Source organism: Dreissena polymorpha, chromosome 14, assembly GCF_020536995.1.
Source record: "Dreissena polymorpha isolate Duluth1 chromosome 14, UMN_Dpol_1.0, whole genome shotgun sequence".
Classification (NCBI taxonomy): domain Eukaryota; kingdom Metazoa; phylum Mollusca; class Bivalvia; order Myida; family Dreissenidae; genus Dreissena; species Dreissena polymorpha.
Window position 1 is genome coordinate 61521494 of NC_068368.1, and position 23373 is coordinate 61544866.

The window sequence follows — 23373 nt, forward strand, 5'->3', positions numbered from 1 at the left end:
CAATGCCAGACGAGTAGTAGTGCAGCCACGACACATATGCGAGAATACAACAGCGTGACACGCGTGAGCAAAATACATAAAAAATATATAAAATGTGGATACACACTATTTAATATGCACTTGAGCGACCTGGACAACTGTATTTCAATCTCCTCGTGCAAAACCTGTACAATAGAAATCGCTGATATGTCTACTGTAAACTTTTTATAAAGCGTAAGAGAAAAAGTTCATGCTATATTTGTAAACGTGTGAAATTTATAGTGCAGTGGTTACATGCTGCATGATGCAAAAAGCGAAAATCACAGGAAACCACGGAATGTACGCATATATTGTTCGCTGAAAAAATAGTTTTACTAATAATACAAACAGCGTATGGCAATTGAAATAACTTTATTTACACATTTTCGTATTTTGAAAAATGTCATTGCATGTATTTACTAACAAATATAAACCTCTTGAAACAAGCCAAGATAATAACCAATTACGAAGCAAAAGTTGAAGTTCAAGAGCTTTTTGAATTCGATTACGGGACTTTTGTAGGCAAAATATAACCACGGCCACAGTGTTGCTTTTGAAATATTGTGTGAACGCTATGTTGGAAATAAACATATTTTTCAAATTGTACTTCACCCATCAACCGTTAATTAAGACAACTGAACACAAATGTTTTAACAAATTAAACAAATGTAATCAGTGCAAAATGCACATTTCATTTCTTGAACAAACTAAAATAATTTACGTTATTTGCATGCATATTTACATGTCACCACTCGGCTCATTTGTTATAGTAAGTTTTAAAGTTCAACTCGTATAACTAGATAGTCTGGTACACAGGTGGAAGTAACGTACCCTGGATAGTATTTTTTTTTTTTTGGAGCCCAATTTATTCAAATAAATATATAAAATCATGTTTAATGAGAAAAAAAATGACAAAGAGCCATGAAAAAAAAATCCCCACCCTCTGATATTGGAATCATAACAAGGTCATTAACTAGAATTTATCATAGACCTGTCTTCGCTGGCCGCAAAAATGTCAAAAGTAGCTTTAATCAAAAGCATCTATTGATTCTCTATGGGCAATTGGACAACCTTTCAAAAAAAGTTAACTTCAAAAATATCTGTCCAGCCGTTAACGCACAGTCGGTCAAAAAACGAGCAATATTTCGAGTGCGTTTGTCAACCCGAATAAATCTTCTACAGACTTTCAAACAATATTTTTGAGTTTTTGCCCCTTAATCGATAGCTCGCGTCCTATTCCTTTGAAACAACGAAGCGTGTCAAATAATGCATGCATATGCAACCACTTACCCCTAAAAACTAATTCCAAAATGTTATATTTTCTTTGCAACAACTGTTTTAACTCTAAATTTGATTTACTTGAAAACGAAAGTAGCCATCGCTCTTGAACCCGGCTTAGCAGTGAATTACACTGACAGAGCCAGGCACATAAATATCCAATCAACAACAACAACGATGTTTTAATAAATGTAAATAAATGGAAATTACTTTACATTCTGATTGTATTGGAATAAGTTTTTAGGGGTGTGTGGTTGCATATGCATGCATTATTTGACACGCTTCGTTGTTTCAAAGGAATAGGACGGGAGCTATCGATTAAGGGGCAAAAACTAAAAAATATTGTTTGAAAGTCTGTAGAAGATTTATTCGTGTTGACAAACGGACTCGAAATATTGCTCGGTTTTCGACCGACTGTGAGTTAACGGCTGGACAGATATTTTTGAAGTTAACTTTTTTTGAAAGGTTGTCCAATTGCCCATAGTAGGATCAAGGGATGCTTTGGATTAAAGCTATTTTTGACATTTTTGCGGCCCGCGAAGACAGGTCTATAATAAAGTCTAGTTAATGACCTTGTTATGATTCCAATATCAGAGGGTGGGGATTTTTTTTCATGGCTCTTTGTCAATTTTTTCTCATTAAACATGATTTTATATATTAATTTGAATATATTGGGCTCCTAAAATATATATATATGAAAAATACTATCCTGGGTACGTTACTTCCACCTGTGGTCTGGTATACCAAACAGCGTGTTACTGCTCAAGAGATTTAAACCCAGTCTACTATCTAGAAAAACAACAACAACAAACACAACGTCATTTGAAAGAAAAGGAAGTACATTTTCATACATGCACGATTACTGATTCAAACAAGATATAGCCCAACCAAAACACCAAAGACAATCATAAATAATAGTCAAATTCACTGTAGATTTTAACAATACTTGTGCTATTTTAAACAATAATACAGATTAACATAGACTGCTGAAACAATCATTTCGACTACTTTATAATTTATATATTAACCTTTTGCCGTTACCGGTCATTAACCGGTTACCCGAAAACGCTTTAGAAGTAAAAATATTTAAATATGCGTTAAACATGTCATACCGCTCGTACATGTTCTCTATCGTAACGAACGTAATTTGAGGTCGCTTGCGTTGATAACATAACAGTTCCTTATTAAATGTATTATGACATTATTGTAATAATTTTGAAAATGTATGCTTTTTTGTATTTATTTTCTCCTGCGTAAAAGCATATATGTTAAAAGTTATAATAACTACACAATGCTTATTTTGACGTGTCATCAATTTAGTTTTGCTTGGGTCGCTTATATTACGTTCGCGTCGTATAGCTCACAATACTATTGTGATTCTTTGTTATGTCTTGTTTTATTTTGTAAACTAAAATTAACGTAATATATACATGGTTATAATTATTGTTCAACGATTGCAACACTATCTCACATTTTAAACAAATCAGCAAACATACATGTATATGCAGAACATACACAAAACAACAGCGTTCAATTGGTCAAGCAAATGACTGTGTCCACTAGCTTGTGGCTGATGCGGTTGCGAGCCTTTGTAACAAGGAGACCTGTTTTCGAGAAAAATCTCTCCCATGGCACGGATGTCAATGGCACGGACAAAAGGTGTAGTGGACTAGCATATTATCATCGTCGTCGACATAATCCGCTCTACAGCCCATTCATATATGCGCGGTTATCCTTCGTATAATCTGCAGTATTTTCAGAACCTTCGTCCAGGATTGTCTCTGAATTACCAACGCTAACTATTATGTCGTATGGTCGTCGTTTCTTTTCTACAACGCTGTAAGTGAAGTCATTAAGTCTTATGGGTTTTTTAGGACCCCAGTTTCATTGTTATCATCTGGTATTTCGTTGTTATAACAAACGCCAAATATTGCGCCGTCAGTAGCTTTCTTCTTCTTAACAACACTGTAGATACCCCCATCTGGCATCGATGGTGAATTGACAACATTGGCAATGCAATCGTTTGGTTCTGCCTTTGTAGCTGTGCCGTTCTTTGAGGCGTCGTATAGTCGTTTCTTCTTAGAGACAACACTGCATTTGGCGTCTTCTGAACTACAATGACGGTTATCAACATGCGTCCTATATTGAACATGCTATCAAACTATTAACATTTTTATGACAACACGCGTTGCAAGCTTTTAAGTCATTTCATTTTAACATGATTCTAATAAACAAGATATTGAGTGTGTGACTAAATCATGATAAAAAGCATTTGCGTTTTATTTACACTAATGTAGAAGGGTTTTACGAACAACACTATGCAAAGAAAAACGTTAGAATTTGAATGTTTCCTATATCAACATAAGATTGATTGATTGGCACATTGTTATAAACCTGCATTTGCAAACAAAATAGTGTAAGATTTAATACTCACGGAACAGGTTTTGCAGTGCATGTTTTTGCTGAAGATATTAAATGGAACAGGATTTTGCAATGAATAAACACGTGGGATGATGTTAATAAATGTTGTTTGATTTACTATATAGTGCGATTGCAAATCAACTCGAGAAATTAGCCTAATCTTATTTAATTTCATATTCTAATCTTCCCTATTGATAAAGATGCCTTTAAATTATTCCCAATATCTATACTTGGTCTTGACTTCTAAATTCTACATTGTGTATACAAAACATGAATTTTATGATATTATTATATAGGATGCAACAACGTTTTAACAATTTTATCATAATTAACATCAATATCGTATTCGTTAATCATCACAACGCAACGTATAAAGATGACGAAAACAGATCATAATTTAAACGCATGCTGACTGCAAATATTCTGGCCATATGTGTACCTGATAACGCAAAATCAGCAGCTATAACGCCATTGTACGGAGGGTCGTCATCAATTGCTTCAATTGCTCCCATTTCGCAGGAATGTTTAGGATTATCCGTGGAGCTATGTAAAGCAACCAATAAAATGAAATATGTACGTATATAAGCAGTACATGCAATCTGCAGTGTTGATACAAAGAAATGTTGATAAATTATTAATGTTTACCAAAGAAACACGCAAATGCACCTTTAGTTAAGTGAAACAACTAAGCCTTCAAAATTGAATATCGAGAGTATAGTACTACAAACTACATTAAAAACAAAATAAACTATTGGATTAAACAAAGTTTTCATAGAACCATTTCAGTCGACAAAACCCAGGCGCCTGATCTGGACCTGAAAAATACCCAACTTTTTAAAACTTTAAAGATTAATTAATTGCATCTCATTTTAGTTTAAACAGAAAAAAAGATTACATTTTTAACTAAATGAATAGTATCCGCATTTATTTTATCTGACCAATGGTTGTTTACCGTTCCTTCCTCCAATATTTTGATACTTTCGGCGTAAGTTTCATTGTCGAACGCATGTGACATTTCCGCAATCTCTATTGACGATGCATGCGCATGCACAATGCCGGAACTTTGTGTTTCGTCATCTGGAAACCGGCCTATGTGTTACAAGTTTAGCGAAGGTATGAAAATCGGAGACACAAACCATGTTTATTTATCCGATCAATTTTCTAAATTATGTGCGTCTTAACCTTCGGCACAGATGATAGACAACAGCTTAACTTGCATTTAAAAGAAAATGTGATTCAAGTAATTAAAAAGGATCATTGCAAACACTGCCTCTTTTGTACGTAATGAAGAAACCATACATTATCAACAAGATCGTACAGATGCGATGTCAACATCAGGAAAATGTTAATTGCAAGAAGAAATTACGTATAACAGTATCAGTTACAATTCATGTATTACCGTCAAAAAATGCGTAGTTGGTTCCTGTATTCAAATCTGAATGTCCAGAGTTTGTATTTCTGTGCAAAAGAAGAGATAAAATATTGCATAAAAAACTGACGGCATATCCTTATGCAAGATGTTCAATGCTGGAAACAAAACTTAAATGTTTTTGCGTGTAATGTGCATTATTGTAGAACATACACATTATATATGCAATTGCATGACGTATTTCGTTAAATGTTATGAGATCGCACATATATCAAATTCATTTTATTTAAATACGATAATATAAGCACCAAACTTTTTCGTTGATCTTTCATTTATAAAGTGCTTCCATTCATAATTACATGGTTACTAAGCAAGCACATCTTACATGTCATTATTGCTCTCTCGTACCGCTGAAAAGAAATAAGGCAGCTATTATTACTGGTTTGAAATGTCAGTATGTGTAGTTGATATCCACACAATACAAATATGCTGATCATTTTGCATTTCAACTTTTTGCATGTTTGTTGATACTTACCAGTAGAACGAATAATCCTTACTAGCGACGCGCATTTGTAACCTCTCTTGAGAATACACGCACTAAGTGTCAACAAAAATAAACTGCCAGAAACAGTGCAACAGACCGCAACGATAAAGACTGTTGATTGTTTAGCATCTTTTTTATTTGTATTCTCCGTTTCACCTGTTTAACAAACGTGTTTGCGTGTAATTGCGCAATACGCGTGTTAACCATACTAAATATTTAATGCATACATGTATAATTTGTATAATCTTTTCATCTGTTATTTATACCAGTTTTATGTTATAATGTTCAGACGTTCTTCACATTTTATGTAAACATATGTATGTGCGAACGTTTTGTTTTAAAATGAATGCTTCTCCAATATTACTTAATCGGGTATCATTTCACCTTAATTTAACGTTACTGTAAATTAGCTGCTTAAGAGGTAAGACATACTAGCACGTTGAAATTAAATAAACGTCTAACCTCGATGAAACTCTGTGTCAATATCAAAGTTGATTTCAATTTCCTTGCTGTCTTTTCCAAGTGCATTAGAAGCTATGCATGTGTAAATTCCGGTATCCTGGGAGCCACTTGGTGTCATTGTATATCGAATCGGCGATTTCCCACGACTGTATTGAAAGCCGTTTTTTAATAATAGAATTTCCGGAGCTGGGTTACCATCACCGCGGCACCATATCGTTACTTGATTAGTATCATAAAACGTTATGTGTGTCTGATTGCTGAAACCTTCTATAAAGAAATCTCCCACTGACGCTCTTACTGCAAAAGTGGAATAATTGTATAATAACCGAAAATATGTTAAATACACATTTGATGCATTAATTGTATTGTTTTGAACATTCAAATGTTTGTTAGTATAACAGAAGCTCAACGCTAAACACATGATATTTTCTTTTTAGTAAACGTTTTATGAATAAAAATACAATTAAATAAAGACAAAATGGACATGCACTTATTATTAAATACAGACAGATGTAATGGATACATTCTTACTTTCAAATAGAAAACTTCACTCACAAAGAATCTCCAATTTGAAATAACCGACTTTGTTGCCCACGAAAATTTCTAATCCTACATCTACCCTGTTAACAGCATCACAGAGCGTCAACACTTCAGGTATTTGTGTTCTCGGGCTTGATGTGCATTTGGAAACGATAGTTGGGTCTCTGATTACGGATACTGTCGGGTTCACATCTGTGATGTTACATGGTTTATAAAGGGTCATTGTGCTATTAAGCACGCACAATTCTGATGGATCTGAAAGCAGTCATTTAGTATTCGTAAACGAATGATGTTTTTTTATATATATTTCTAGCAATATTAACGGTGTAAATACGTATATAATGAAATTTACATACCCAAAATATCAAGGGCCTTTTCTTCATACGGTTGTTTTTGGAATCCACATATAGCAATCGACGCACGAGTCTGTGTCTGGTATTTATGCAAGAAAGAACTCAAATTGGCTGCATTATATGTCTTCAATATAGACAATATCATATTATAGTTAATGTTCAAACCGTTAATGGACCATATCAATCGATTAGGTAAATTGTTGGAGCAATTGTCTGCATCGATGATCTTTCTTGTGAGACTTGTGTGTTCTGCAATAAAAGTCATAAATGTAACTGCGTAAATACTATGTAGTTTGTTAGAAACCGAAGTGTATTAAATCTATCAAAATTAAATCAATAAGAATCTTTTACTTTAAATTTCAGATATTCAATATGGAAATATGTTTAGTCGAAATCTATTAAAACTTTGTTTCAGAAACAATTGTCCATTAAAAGCAAACATACTAAATTTGCACACGTTCTCAAACTTGCTGTACTGTAGAACACCTTTGATTGGTACTGCGCATTTCCACCTTGGACAATTATCTCCATACGCACCATTGGAAACAGTACATGAAGCGTTTACTCCCAAGCAAGAACATCTAACGTTATTCGGTAGGTTTGGTGGATCTTGTTGGCATTTCCCGCTGCTGGTCTTTATTAGAACTACCAGTCGGTCCTCTTCATAAAAACTTAGTGTTACCGTATCCAGACCAGTAATGCTACATATAATGTCCGTCTCAAAAACTCCTGTATTACTGGTTATCATTGGTTTTTGAGCTGCAGTATGACGTATACATGTTTATTTATATTAAGTTTTCAATAAATATGCCAACCGTTCGTCCTCAAAATCCATTCTGTGATATATCACAAAAAATAAAATACTTATGTTTGTATTCTTGAAATACTACCTACTATTGTGAAGCAACTTTCATAAAATATATACTTAATAAAAACATATCTTTTTTATCAATACAACATTTCATGTCGCCACCGCATCAAATGATGTATCACGGAATTCCTACCGTGTGTCATGAAGTGTATAGTGAATACCCCATTATGTGGGTCAGATTATCTATAGATATTGAACAACATATAAACGTATCGGTAATTTAACAGAAAAGCCTGAAGGTATGCCCTCAGCTCGTTCTTAATGCATCCCACTGTCCTACTAGATGATGTTTACATAAAATGTTAACACGACTATAAGTGTTGGTAAAGGCCAATATAAGTGTATAAATGTAATGATCTGTGTTTTTTTTCAACAAAGGTGAAATGTCTTTTATATGTTAAAAAATTAACAAAAATGTTTCTAAAACACTCGCAACCGAGAACTGATTTAAACTATAGTTAAACGGCCTTTTGACAGAAATCCATAACCGTTACTAGATTGGCGACTGGGAATTAATTCGTGAACAGCGTATTTCTACATAAGATTGCAGTGTATTGGATTTTTCAGATAAATATGTTTAGATTTATTATATTAAGTTTTAATTGAATAGGTTGTCACCATAACAAATTACTTACCAAACAGACATCCGAGTTGAACAGAACTGATGATGTAAATCAGCTGTAGTTTGCTTAACTTTAAATATCCGCTCGTAAACATCCTTTTGTTATTGATATATCACAAACAAATGTTAAATATGTGCTTTCAATTGTAAAACATGGATCTAAGTTGAGCTCTAATTTTGAATTAAAAATAAATATATTGTGATACTGAAACATATGCAAACATCTGTGCCGATATAATTCACTTCCATGCTCACAATACTGGCAAGTGACCATACAAGTGGATATGAAAACATTAAGAGGAAATTTAATGGAACAATCCTTAATGCATTTTGAACTTCTGTAGCTAAAATTAACTTGTCTTTTGGTCATGATATAAATTTAATATTTAGCTATTGGTATAAATTTCGCGTATTTGTTACAACAAGACAATGTGATATTTAAATAAAAACAATCAATATTTTGGACGCCATCTTGGGTGTCAATGTAACTGTAGTATGCCAACTGTCCAGCTTCATTTAAATTGAACTATGTGCACACCTAAACAGATGTATACAAAGAAACGCCATGGACAGAAATGAAAATAATTCCTTAAGGGATTACATTGCAAATAAATGTTATATTGCTGCAATAGCCCGTTGCATGAAGACACTGTTTGTTGACAGAAAAAAACGCACTAATATGGAAGTGGAAGGGAAAGTATGTCAGCATGAGATTGCTGTTTAGTATAACGATTTGTGTTCTATCTATAACTGATTAGAAACTCCACCAGATGTACTAGGGCATCATTGGCAAGCCTCGCGTCAACATAGATCCAGATACTACATGTATACTCGTGTCGTTTCAAGAGTTCTGTTACAAAAATAGGGACGTGCTTTCGATTGTTCGCTAAAGTTGTACATGCTTATTCTATTTAACGTGAACTCAATCTTTCTTACGCGAAAACGATATTATGTCACATCCATATCACAAGATCTTTATTATTCATATATTTATAATCGGCATGCATTGCGTTAGAATAAATTATTGGACATGAAGTGAACCCATTCATGTGTTAAAATGTATCGTTACAACCAGAGTGACCACGAACCCCTTCGACGTTCATAAACAAGTATAATCACAATATAAAAACAACAAAATCACCGATAACAACAGTGAATGCCGGCGGGAATCTGTACACGTATTTGTAAAATCCATTGACTGTGGCTTTTGTTGTAAACGTATGCTGTCAGACAAGGTGGCATTGAACAATGCAGAACAGGAATACACGCCAAATCTGTATCCGTCAATATTGATTATTGTTAGTGTTGCTCCTTCATCCGTTTTGGTGATCTCATATTGGTCTCTCAGCGCAGAGCTATATAAGTAGCAGTCATCAAATGCTGTACATTCCCCGATAGCGGTCCGAACATTATCGGAATTTAGAAACATGAATCGAAAACTTCCCTTGACAATGCATGTAAGAGTTACGTTACTTCCATCTGCGGGCTCCAATGGACCGTCTATTTGTATGGCTGAAACACCTGAATTGTGAACACGCTAAATAAAACAAAAGTCAATATATACTGTTAAAATTATTATTACGAACATAATACGAATATTTTATTTATTTATTTATATGACTGTTTAATGTTTGCTTTTGGGAAATTGAACAGAGTTATTAAAGGTATCGAAATTATGTGTATACTACTACTACTACTACCTGCACCACCACGATCCACCACCACCTTCACCACCACCTATACCACCACCACCTATACCACCACCACCACCTATACAACCTATACCACCTATACCACCTATACCACCACCACCACCACCACCACCACCACCACCACCACCACCACCACCACCACCACCACCACCACCACCACCACCACCACCATCACCACCACCACCACCACCACCACCAACACCACCACCACCACCACCACCACCACCACCACAACCACCACCACCACCACCACCACCAATACCACTACCACTACTACCGCTACCACTACTACTGCTACCACTACTACTACTACCACTACTACCACTACTACTACTATTACTACTACTACTACTACTACTACTACTACTACTACCACCACCACCACGATCCACCACCACCTTCACCACCACCTATACCACCACCACCTATACCACCACCACCACCTATACCACCACCACCACCACCACCACCACCACCACCACCACCACCACCACCCACCCACTACCACCAACCACCACCACCCCACCACCACCACCACCACCACCACCACACACCACCACCACCCACCACCACCACCACCACCACTACCACTACCACTACTACCACTACTACCGCTACCACTACTACTACTACCACTACTACCACTACTACTACTACCACTACTACCACTACTACTACTATTACTACTACTACTACTACTACTACTACTACTACTACTACTACTACTACTACTACTACTACTACTACTACTACTACTACTACTACTACTACTACTACTACTACTTCAACTACTACTACTACTTCTACTACTACTAATAATAATAATAACAATGATATAATAATAATAATAATAATAATAATAATAATAATAATAATAATAATAATAATAATAATAATAATAATAATAATAATAATAATAATAATAATATTTACAAGTCAGTACCTGCTTCATAAAATATGATCAGACACACAATCCTCATACACCAATCCTGGAAATATAACAATAAAACAAATAAAAAACATTCGAATACTTTGAAAAGCTTAATCAAATTGATAAATTGTTATATAAAATTACGACGCGAGCATCGTGTGTGAGGTATAAATGTAAACCTACGGTTCTGTCCAGTGCAAAGTTGGAATCGCCATTTATCTTGCTCATGGTGGTTCTGTCTAGAATTGTATATCTGAAAACAAAATATAAAGCGCATCATAAAAAATCAACGTTTTTTAACTTCGCGATAACACGTGAAACGCTTACTAAATCAAAACTAATCCATGTTTATTTAACAAATTTTTATAAAATACTGTAAATTTTGCTGTATGTATTGCATTTCCGCAAATTAACTGTCAATAAATTCGTAATGACGATCACATATCACCACAAGCTCCCGTAATTTATACTTCGTTTTTGCTAACAGTTGCCTTTCTTTGACCGTAAGCGTATGTTTAACAAATGTATATTCGTAGAGGAACATTACTGTTTCAGACTAATATCGATAATAACAAGGTTGCGCCGCCTAGATATTTAGCTGTGCGCTCCACATAAAGGCGCGCAATGTTATTCGTTCGTTTTTAAAGGTTACTATAAGAGCGTAAGTGATGGGCATGGTTATGTCAACAGGGGCGATAGGGTGTGCTAATGTGTGCATTATACTAAAGAAATAAACAGTGACTTATAAAACGGGGCTTATGTAAAAAAAAGCCGCCCTGAATAATTATTTCATCCCGTTTTATTTATACAAAAACTGTCTTGGCCCTCCAATACAAGAAGTTTATTGATCTATTTATAAGCTGAACAAAATCAGCCTCTCGTTAAAATACGTATACAAGCACGACCAGCGTGCATGTTAAGTTATATTTGGATGTATATTTGGATTGATACAACATGTACTGCTAGTGTTTGAACACCGCTTTGAATCCAATATGTTATAAACACGCGTAGAAAAAAAAAGAGTTTCGCGCAAACATAATTGAATTATACATTGTAGACGCAATTGTTTTGCTTTGTCTATATTTAGAGAAACAATCGAGTAGTGTGTTCCACGTGCAGGATACAAGCTTGGAGATAGCATACGTAAGTACATTTTGACTAGCCACGGAGATTTTCCAAGATAAATGTGTTAAGTTTTCATCCATTTAAGGTTCATGTAGAGGCTTCATTTTGAAAAATGTGGGACCCCTAGCATTGAACTCAAGTTTGACTAAAGGAAGAGTGCCACATTGAAAATGTATACATATATGCTTTAAAGGATGTTTTTCCTTCAAACTGCTATCAATTTTGTGCATCAACGTATCATAACATCAACAAAATCAATCAAAATACAAAGCGATTTTAACACTAAAATATACATTATTTTCAAAAATCTGAATCATGTTTATTCCACGTATATCGGCGGAAAATTATATAATAAGTGAATAATATCGACATTGACGAGGGCAAGTTACGCTTAAATAGTAAAAAAAGTTTACATATCTAGAAATATCAAAACTCGAACACATGTCATTTCATCACCATGGGGGCAGCCATTTTTAAATTAATAAAATAGAAAGAAACATGCTAAAAACTCACTCATCGCCTAATTGACATTCCAAACGGTTGACGATGACAAATGCATTGGATTGTAATCTTTCCGTTGATGTTTGCAAACTGCACGATCAGACCTCATAAACACTCAAAAGAATAACTATGTAAGAAGCATTTCACCAATGTTTACAATCGTTGTCGAATCAAACGACATATATAATTGCGCATAAAATAGTACGCTTACAGACTGATAGAAAGATCGAAACGTAACTCTGTTCAATTCATCACGGTATACTATTCTATCGATAATATATAATAATACATCGCTTTAACAATCTAAAAGTAGAAATAATTCTTTTAAACGGAGTTTTTAATAACGAAAGTGAAAACAACGAAAGTTGGATGGATATTCTGTGAGATGCACTTCGGCCCCAGAAAAACAATACAAATAAACTAAAAAAGACGTGTGGGGGACAATTTTCAGCTGGAAAATATTTGTAATAAGGTAAGTGATGATATCTCTACGTGGTCATTTCTATTATTTAGTGCGATCTCTTGCTGATTAATGTTAATAGTTGTTTTACTAGTTGCCACCCAACTGTCAAACTAAGTATGTGTTTTCTCAGGTATGTGTATACACATACCCGGTTTTCTCACCACTGCACGTGGTTTCGACCGATTTTATTTGCACGTTTTTCTACGGATCACAGCGATGGCCACGCTTTCAAAATGGGTAGAAGGAATCGAAATATAAAATCAATCGTTTTGCCAATTTCTGTTAATCTTTACAATTTTATATGTCGTCTGCAATCTATTTCAATTTGAGATGGTTTAAAATTTGCAATTTGGTTGAGAAGTAAATAACAAAATTGTTAAGCCTTTGAAAAAGAATTGTGACTCTTATTATCCACCATACCTGGATTTTAAAAAAGTAGTTACGTTTAAGTTATTTTTAGAACTTTTTTTAGGATATTTATCCAAAATAGGCAGTTGAATAAAAACTCATTTGTTGTTTTATGACAATAATTTTATGTGAAGTGTTGCTAACTTGACCTTGTATATGTATATAGCTTTGTATTTATTCAACTTAAGGTAGTGCATATCCTTCCTAACTTTAGATTGAGTTTTTATTGTGTAAGTAATCGCTTAATATTATGTAAGAACGAAGAAGATAGACATTAGTGTCCTCAGACGCATAAAGTAAATTTAAAGTTTCGCAAAGTTAAATATAGTGTTAGTGTGTAGAAGTCATGTCCTGTACTATAATAAACTATGATGTCAACGCGTTGTTACGCTTTCTGCCTAATCTTTCTGTTAAACATTTATGCAATTATGACAAACAGATATTATGTAGATAACTTGAATCGAAATAACGTTGTACAGTGTGTTGCTGTAATGAGCTATTTGTTAGGTACAAATAAAAAATTATAATTGAAAAACGAGAATATCTCTGAGGATCTTATATTCTTCGTAAAACATTGTTATAAAACAACTAAGGTTTTATAATAAATTGTTTTATAACTTTTCAAATTGAATAGTGTTATATAGTTGCATATTAAATCAATATTTTTATTCAAAGGGTAGATACATTCAACACTTATCTATAAATGAATAAATTAATAATGAATAAAACCTCAAAAGTAATAATATGACAAGAAAAATAATAGAGAAACAATGAAACACGACGATTTTGTATTAACTTGCCACTTCTTGCACTGAAGTTCTTTATGTTTATGCAATCGTGTGTGTATGTTAATACGTTTTTATAAGAAAAAAACATAATTATTATTCTGATTAAAATAGCCCAGAACCGGAATTTAAAACATATGTTTTAAGTATTACTCGTTCGTTTTCTATATTTAAATAGCTCGAATAGTTTTACTTTGAAGAACATACAAACCTTACACGTATGACGTAAGCAGGTACTATTGTTGGCATAAGTTGATATGCATTTTCTTGCTAAATGCTCATTTAACTAGACATCATAATTGCTTTGATTTAGTTCAATTACTATTTTGAGTGTGTGGACTTTACAGCAGACGGAGCTTTGCGGTCCCGACTGACATTAAGATGTGTATATGTCCAACACGAGTTTTCATTGTATGATTTTTCATTATAATATTTCTACTTATAAGTTGTTTTTATGTATTCCAAATTGTACAAGTTGGCCAATAGTAAATGCAACAAGCCTTTTTAAATGAGAAATTATACAACATTTAATAATTTATTTCGAGCATTTATTACATAAATACAATATATTTATAGTAGAAGTATAATGTAATTTAAATGTAAACTTTAGAGTATTTTTGACGCAATTTTAACTGATGGAAAACAAATGTCAAATAAAACTCACACAATAATATTACCTGCATAGTTTATTCCGTTCAGGCTAATGATAACCTGTTCTATAAATAGGTACGGAAAATCCATTGGAGTTTTGAACGGGTTTTTGTGTGAGTAAGTAAGTAAGTAAATATTTTTTTAAAGTGACATGTGCTAACATATGTGACTAAGGCTCTCAATAATTAAATGTGTATCAATAGAAACAATTTAATTGCGGCCCATTCGGACATTTTAACACTATTGATAGAAAAACTTTGCCTATTATTCTTCATCAAACAATAACTATTATACGATGGAAAAATGCATTTAAATTTTTTTTAACACACCTGTTTAAGTGAAAGTGAAAATAGCTCAACACTCTGGATTTTGTGGTCACTTTGTATTATTGTTTGCAAATCGACTAAATGTTTATGTAGTCGATAACGGTAACTTTTATAATTCTTACCAGTTGACTGCTTTCGTTAACAGTTGGGATTTCCCATGCATGCGAACTGACTACTTGGCAAATTACTGGGTCAAGTTTAGTAAATTAAATGTAGAATTATGCATACACGTGTATGCGATACACCGATACGAAGTTTTGAAACTACATGAATGTACCTAAATAAAAAGTCCACATTTGTCTGTCATCACACAATGTTCTGTATTTGAGACAATATAATTATAAATGTTAACCTTAACAAATTCCGCCGATAATTATATTTTAATAAAAAGATATTAAACAACATTTACGTATTTTGTAGAAAGACTAACTTATGTAAATTGCAAAAAATACAAATAATGAAAATTATGAATTTTAACCAGAACGTTTATAACAAAAACCATTAGACTGCGGACGCTTTAGTATGCTGAACGTTTTGCTCGATTGGTCATTGTCATCTCGGTTACTACTTAAAGTATAAATGTACCTCGGGTACGATATATGACATGTTTGTGATAGCATCGGTAGATGGTACCCTTTGGTAGACAGTACTCGTAGGATATTACTATTTCTATGTTGTCCGCTGCTTAATTCTGCCACTGAGCGAGAAATTTGGACTTTATTTTTTAGATGTAATAGCTATTGGTATAATATAAAATCTTATAAAGGTTCACAAATCTACTTCGTATCCTGTGTAAAAAGATTGCATAACCAATATATTAACTTTAACTTGACTCACTTATTGTAAATAAAAAAGCAGCAGATAAATTATGAGTATTATATAATTGTCAATTCTAAGTTTTGCAATATGTTGTTTTCAAATTCAATTAAGATTGAGTGACTGCTTCAATAAATAACTATGACAACTGTTGATAATTAACTATTCTATAATTAAAGCCATTTATTAATTTTTGGTGGATATAATATATTTTAATACAGTAAAATAGTGACGTTTGTTTAACATTTAATTTTAGTTAGGTGAGATTATACAAAAAGTTGGATAATGTGACGCACCTAAGCGGGTGGGGGTCCGAGATTTGTTAGAGGGGGAGGGGTTAAATTGTCGAAAACATTGTGGCATACTTTATTGACGGCGCCTTAAGTCTTTATTATTAAATCAAAAATTCAAATGCAACAATGTAGTATTTTAAGAATTAATCCATGCAAATGACTGCTTATAGATTCAATTCACCACAAAAAATGGGGTAGTAATTCCGTTTTATCAAATGAAACTGCTTAGATATGCTCATGCATTTTGCCTGCAGGATTAATAAAAATATTGTGTAAATGAAAGTCGATATACTTCATTCTTAAACTGTGTAAACATGACCTAGTTTACCATGTCTGTCGCGGTTATTTTCTGGGGCGTAGTATTATTCGGTTATCGCGGCAAGACAAGCAATCACTACTACAATACTCTACAACATTAAACGCGCTGAACGATAGTCGTCGGTATAAATAAACCCTTAAAGTTATAAAACCATTTGAGGAGCTTACATTAAGTAATTAAGATTATATACTGTTTCAATTTGGTGCATGTGATAATCTAATAGGCATATGATTATACGTTCAGATCTTCATGTTACGTAAACATAGTAAAATCACAACAAAACAGGCACAAGAGAAAAATAACTATCTTTTAAAAAATGTGCTTCTTTGTGTTGGTTAAATTTAATCAGTTATACCAATTAGATTGTGCAGTCCTTCGATGCGTCACATCAACATCAATGATTGCGTCGGTTTGGGGGACTTATTTTTCATTTGTAGATACTTGTTTGATACTTTTTGTAAATGCATCTATAGACAAAACATGTGAATTCTATTTGGGCAGAAAATAAAACGCAAATCCTTAATGTATATTTCAAATATTTATACACGCGTTCCTTCATGATATGTTTGAGAGGTTTTCTGCATACTGCTTTTCACACGGTTATTTAACCTTTCGTTATTCATCATTATAATATTAAATATACTTGTCAAAACGATGAAATTATTATTGGTAAGTCAATAAAAGAGGTATATATATATATATATATATATATTCTTTACATTTCAGGGGTGCATAGTTATAATTGTATACACCAAATATTGTCGTTTAAAATACCCGTAATTACTCTATGCTTTCGGAAACTTAATTTTTTTTTCGTGTCCGAAAACTTAGATACGAAAAATATTCACAAAATACAGGTGTCCGAAAACTGGAGTCGAAATTTGAAGTGTCCGAATATAGCGTCAGTTGTATCAACGATTACCGGTTACAGCACGCGCTTGTAAAATACCATTCCGTATAGTATAAATTACAGTTATGTATGTTTGCACTGCATTTTTTTTAATGCTTTATTTAATCGACAGAAAGTAACTACAAGGTTTTACTTTGACCAACGAGTTCAAAGTTGAGCATGTGAGTAACCGAGTAACTTACGATACTTATCATCATTATGGGGTTGTTTACCATCGGGACTTCGATTAGAAACCGTTGCCCGAGCACACTACTTAACATAAAACTCTACGTTTAAGAAGCCGAAAACGGCTATAATATGGTCAGCCCGATTTTACTGGGCTGTACCATTTATAATACAACAAAACATTGCAGTGTTGATGCGGTGCTTCAATAACAATCTATTGGTTTAAAAATATCTATACTTTACGTATTCAAAAAGCGTTAAAAAAAACGCAGTACTCAATAAAATTAATACGCAATGTCTTGCCTAAAGCTGTTAGAAAGCGGTGTTTTCATTGGTTAACCGATACTCGCTAGTATGAACCTGTAATTAACGCAATAAAAAAGCAAACTATGAATTCTTTGTTTGTTCATTTCCAATAGTTGTTGTTTAACACCTTCCATTGTTCGTAAAACTTGCAATATGGTGCATCACTCTTTGAAGTGTTTAGTATTTGTCACTGTTATTTTACTGAGAGGGGGTAGTACCATTACAGTTGATAATTGAACTGTTAATTGGCACTACCCCTAGTAATTGTCATAACGCTTATGCTATCGTGCGAAACCATTGTTTAATACCGGTTGACAAGGTTATTTACCCAAAAATTGATTCTCGGTTCAAAAATTGCAGATAATCACTAACAAAGGTCATTCCCCCTGATAAATCCCTAACTAATAAAATCCATTCTGGAACTGGGGATCCTCCAATAATAGCAGATCCAGGATGCCCCCCGGCCGGCGGTCCCCTCTCCGTAAACAAGAAACCTGTTCGGCTTGCCAGGACCCCCGCGAAATGCAAAGGGGTCTGTGCTGGCCATAAACTAGGAGTTAAATCTCCACATCATAAAATTAATCAGTTTAAACGCAAGTTAATTTCACGCCACTATGGACAGTAATCTGCAAATCATTTCTTTCAATGTCGGTGGCCTTACAGCCAACAAACTTACAGAGTTAACGTATTTTATTGATAATAACCCTAATACCCATATCCTATGCTTACAGGAAACCAATTTTTCCAATAGTACAGTAAAACATATACCTGGGTACAACTGTGAATTTAAAAATTTTGGTATTTTAAACCATAATATTGCTGGTGGCCTTGGCATATATATTAAAAACTCAATTAATAATGAACTCCTGGGAGTGAACAACCAATTTAAAACTGATGGTAGCATTGCTATTGAGGCATTAGCAATTAAATTGGTTAGTGACAAGAACCGGCCTCTTATCCTGGTCAATTTATATTCAAGAGGATGTGATCTTGAAACTCTGAACGGCCTCTTTAAGGAATTAAGGACCATAAAGGACCCTTTGATGTAATATTCACAGGCGACTTTAATGCACATCACCATGCTTGGGGTTCCATCAATTCAGACGCAGAAAGTCGGGCGGTAATAGAATGGTTGGACGAGCAAGATCTTATATTGCTCAATGACGGTTCTCCAACCAGACTTAACCCCGCTGGTTTAAACTCCCACATTGACCTTACTGCTGTTAATGCCAGGATAGCAAGTGCGTCTGCATGGGCAACCGTTAATGATACCATGGGATCTGATCACCTCCCACAACAGGTTACCCTGCTCAACTATATTGCACAGGGAACTGAGGCTCAATGCTCAGGAGAGCAAAAGTTTTTATTGGAAAAAGCTAATTGGGCTCAGTTTAGGGACCTCTGCTCAGATCTCTCCCTTGCAGATGTTCACTCTCAGGACTCTAATCTGTTTTGTTACATCTTAACTAGTAAGATACTGTCCATAGCGGAATGTAGCATACCGGTCTCCCCAGCAAGGTTAAGGCCAGAAATAGGGTCCCGAGGTGAAATGAGGCGTGCTTCAAGGCGGTACAGGCCCGTAAAAAAGCTTTAAAAATTCTTAAAAAGAACCCCGCTGAGCATAATCTTCTAAATTATAGGTCCCTCGAAAATCAGGCAAAGCGGATTATTTTGGACGCAAAAACTCAAAATTGGAAAGAATTCTGTGATTCAGCAGTTATTATTAAGAAAAATACTAGGAAAATCATTTAGCCCTATACCGCTACTTAAATACAAAGGCGAAATTGCCACTACCCCAAGGGAAAAGGCTCAATTTTTGGTACGACACTTCCAATCTGTCTCCAGTGACCCAAACCTTCCCGTTCGAATTATCAAAAGCGGTTTGAGACTGAGCACCAAAATATTTTAATTGAGCCTGGGGACAACATCACGCCTCTCAATTTACCATTTACTATAACAGAATTATTAAGTGCCATTAACACCAGGAGCAACACCGCCACGGGGCCTTACAAAATAGCATATTTAATATTTCCCGAGTGGAAGCAGGCCACAGTGATTCCAATTCCTAAACCCGGTAAGGACAACAATGATCCAAACTCATATCGTCCAATCAGTTTAACATCACACGCAGGTAAATTATTAGAAATAATGGTCAGAACACTTATTGGAATCTAATAACATACTAAACTCCTCCAGTCTGGCTTTAGATCCACTCTAGATCAGCTAGGTAGATTACAACATGACATTCTTTCTGCAAAAAATCTAGGGCAATAAGTATTAGCAATTTTTTTGGACCTTCAGGCCGCCTTTGATTAAAATGGACCTTTGGCATATTAAAAAAGCTAGCTGACTATGGAATCACTGGATACTGTTTCCACTACCTCAGAGCTTTCCTAGAGGGCCGTAAATTCCAGGTCAGGGTCGATGGGGAGTTATCAGAGGTAGCCATAACTGACCGCGGAAATCCCAGGGGTCCGTATTATCCCCGACTCTGTTCTCCCTCATCATAAACGGTCTACCTGATGCGGTAAAAGACTCAGGAATGGTTATCTCCCAGTTTGCCGATGACTCAGGCACTTGGTTAAAGGGGTCTAACATGTTACGGCTGCAAAAGAGGGCTCAAGCAGGCTTAGACTACATATGGAAATTGGCAATTGAATGGGGATTCAAAATTTCTCCAACCAAAACAGTAGGAGTACTATTTGGCGACCAAAGTCAGCACTCTTTGGACTTAAATTTAGGCGGCACCAAAATTATCTTTGAAAAAGTGGTAAAATTTCTAGGTATGTACCTAGATAAACAGTTAACTTTTACTCACCACTTCAAATAATTGGCAGAAAGGTGCGAAAGGGACCTAAATTTAATGAGAATGTCAAGAGGCACAGGTTTCGGATCAGATAAAAATAGCCTCTTACCTCTCTACAAGTCCCTTATACGTCCAAAGCTAGATTATGGAGCTCAAATCTATGCATGTGCAAAGCCAAACGCCCTAAAATGGTTGATGCCATTCAACACAAGGCCCTTAGGATAGCTCTGAGAGCCCTAAACTGTACATCGGGTGCACTGCTTGAGGAGGAGGCCGGTATGCTGCCTCTTGACTTGCGCAGAAAACAACAGTCCCTTAACTTCTGGGTAAGGGCTATGTCTCGGCATGGTTCAAACCCCGTTAACAAACTTGTCGGGACTGGCACCTTCATCAAGGGGAAAATACTTAAGCGTAAGCATGTCGCCCTACCATTTGGTGCGAGTATTAGGGCCCTTGTTGAAGATGCCGGCCTCGACAAGGTACCTGTAGCAGACCTGAGGCCCTCCAAGCCCCCCCCTGGACGCTTGGACCCATTGATGTTGACCTATCACTCTCTACTAAAATAACGAAAACTGACTTGCCACAACTCATCAAGTCAGAAGCTCTCTCCCTTATAGATTATATGTATGCTGAGCATCTAAAAATCTACACTGACGGCTCCAAATACCCTAACTCTGGTTTGGTAGCCAACTCTTTTGTAATTCCTTAAAAAAATATTACCAAAACGCACAGGCTCAGTAACAATCTCTCTATTTTTACAGCAGAACTTTAAGCAATTAAATACTCTTTGTGCTGGATATTGGTCAATAAACCTACTAAAACTGCTATTTTATCAGACTCAATGTCATCTCTTGAGTCTATAAAAACAGAAATAGCAGATCTAGGCCTGATTTTTTAGCTAGCATTTTGGAACTTCGTCAACAGTGCCTAGATAAATCTTTAAAGGCCACATTAGTATGGTGTCCAGCACATGTCAACATCAGTGGGAATGAGCAGGCCGACAGGGGGGCTAAGGAGGGCCGCTTGAGGGGGGCCGTAGATGCTGGGGAACCCCTAGCACCTACTGAGATCTTCTCACTGACAAAGAAATTTGTCGTGGGTGAGTGGAATCTCCGGACCGACAATTTACTTCCCGTCGACATACTTTTACCAGACCCGCGAACATCCTCAGGCCGCCTGACAGATACTCAGCAAGCATTGTGCTTGACAGAGCCATCACGCGCCTGAGGATGGGAACCACCCTTTTACCCGGTGGCGCGGGAAAGTATGTCCTCGGTGTGGACCCTGCATGTCCTAGGTGTCAGGAACCCCTCACTGCGCCCCACATGCTGCTACACTGTCAAAACCGTAAGGCGCAGAGGGACCATCTCGAAGCTGCATTGCACTCCCATGGACTAGTTTTAAACCTTTCCAACGTGCTAGACCCCAAGGGAGCAGCTAGGGACCCGGTCTTCTCTGCCCTCGCCAAATACCTTCTAGACTGTCAAATAACTGACAGGATCAAGGTCATTTGGGGAGGGAGAGCAGCCAACACCCATCCAATTCATGTGACTGACTAGTTTTAAACATTGTAATCTTTACACAAATATGACATAGTTATTGCAATTGTGTCGGATTTGTGTCACTTTGACACAACTTTGTTTTAGTTTTTAATGGGATTATTGTTCCACCCTGCCCTTTCTAAATCAGGCCAATGGTATTGACCTGGTATTCTTTATTTTAAAATATTTTTATGAGAGTATGACGTTAGTCCACCATTTACATTCTTCAGATTCTTAATATATTCATATTTTATAGCAGTTTTTATTTAAAAAGAAAGGACGAGGCTGTACAGTAACCTTGGTATGTTGGCTGCATTGCACCCCCTCCTTTCCCCTCTAACACTCCTCCCCCCTTCTCCTTCAAACTCAAAGAACCATGTCAGACAGGAGTGTACGGTGCAGGGTCATACACCTTGCAAACCCATTTTAGCCCTTTCAAGGGTATTACCAACTCTGTGGTACTATAGTTAATTTTAAAATAGCCATATATAGGGTTATAATATATAATGTACATATGTATATTTATTTGTTTGTTTGATTTCTTAACTTCCATTGAAATTATTTCTTTGCTTATACAGCAAAAGAGGTACTTTTGTACCATTTTTACCCTGTTTATCCCTTATATATTTAGTATTGTAAGCCGAGCGGTATCGATGATGTTGCATTTTATTTATTCAGAACTCAAACGCATTAAAAAGAAGTCGGGATGGTTTCTGTAACTATTTATTTATTAGGGCAGAAGCTTAACGTTTGCCATATAAACAGTACTATGAGTGGTTAATTAAACAACAAGTATGATATTAACTATTTGAACAGCAGTTCAGATTAAATAAAGCG

General features: G+C 35.3%; 3 protein-coding genes across 3 annotated transcripts; all 3 read right to left on the reverse strand.

Moving 5' to 3' along the window:
* Positions 1-1528: 1528 nt before the first annotated feature.
* Positions 1529-4535, reverse strand: LOC127858877 (uncharacterized). Its single transcript, XM_052396217.1, has 4 exons — positions 4496-4535; positions 4157-4260; positions 3731-3758; positions 1529-3408 (listed from the first exon to the last, which is right to left on the reverse strand). The coding sequence occupies exons 2-4, from the start codon at positions 4227-4229 to the stop codon at positions 3156-3158; spliced, it is 354 nt and encodes a 117-aa protein (XP_052252177.1). The 5' UTR covers positions 4230-4260; positions 4496-4535; the 3' UTR covers positions 1529-3155.
* A 56-nt stretch (positions 4536-4591) lies between these two features.
* Positions 4592-8726, reverse strand: LOC127857421 (uncharacterized). Its single transcript, XM_052393817.1, has 9 exons — positions 8492-8726; positions 7430-7744; positions 6989-7234; positions 6648-6887; positions 6093-6389; positions 5622-5786; positions 5472-5496; positions 5117-5175; positions 4592-4794 (listed from the first exon to the last, which is right to left on the reverse strand). The coding sequence occupies exons 1-9, from the start codon at positions 8571-8573 to the stop codon at positions 4592-4594; spliced, it is 1632 nt and encodes a 543-aa protein (XP_052249777.1). The 5' UTR covers positions 8574-8726.
* Positions 8727-9457: 731 nt separating this feature from the next.
* LOC127858874 (uncharacterized) lies at positions 9458-15090 on the reverse strand. The gene is made up of 4 exons (XM_052396211.1): positions 15068-15090; positions 11305-11374; positions 11134-11179; positions 9458-9999 (listed from the first exon to the last, which is right to left on the reverse strand). The coding sequence occupies exons 2-4, from the start codon at positions 11347-11349 to the stop codon at positions 9578-9580; spliced, it is 513 nt and encodes a 170-aa protein (XP_052252171.1). The 5' UTR covers positions 11350-11374; positions 15068-15090; the 3' UTR covers positions 9458-9577.
* Positions 15091-23373: the final 8283 nt, after the last annotated feature.

Coding starts and splice junctions, on each gene's coding strand:
- LOC127858877 (XM_052396217.1), bottom strand. CDS start 4,229: ATGGGAGCAATTGAAGCAATTGATGACGACCCTCCGTACAATGGCGTT. Junction 3,759..4,156: donor TGCTGATTTTGCGTTATCAG/GTACACATATGG, acceptor TAATATCTTCAG/CAAAAACATGCACTGCAAAA. Junction 3,409..3,730: donor TGCACTGCAAAACCTGTTCC/GTGAGTATTAAA, acceptor CCGTCATTGTAG/TTCAGAAGACGCCAAATGCA.
- LOC127857421 (XM_052393817.1), bottom strand. CDS start 8,573: ATGTTTACGAGCGGATATTTAAAGTTAAGCAAACTACAGCTGATTTAC. Junction 6,390..6,647: donor TTTCAAATTGGAGATTCTTT/GTGAGTGAAGTT, acceptor CCACTTTTGCAG/TAAGAGCGTCAGTGGGAGAT. Junction 5,176..5,471: donor CGAGAGAGCAATAATGACAT/GTAAGATGTGCT, acceptor TCTTTTGCACAG/AAATACAAACTCTGGACATT.
- LOC127858874 (XM_052396211.1), bottom strand. CDS start 11,349: ATGAGCAAGATAAATGGCGATTCCAACTTTGCACTGGACAGAACC. Junction 11,180..11,304: donor ACTTTGCACTGGACAGAACC/GTAGGTTTACAT, acceptor TTATATTTCCAG/GATTGGTGTATGAGGATTGT. Junction 10,000..11,133: donor GATCATATTTTATGAAGCAG/GTACTGACTTGT, acceptor TTCACAATTCAG/GTGTTTCAGCCATACAAATA.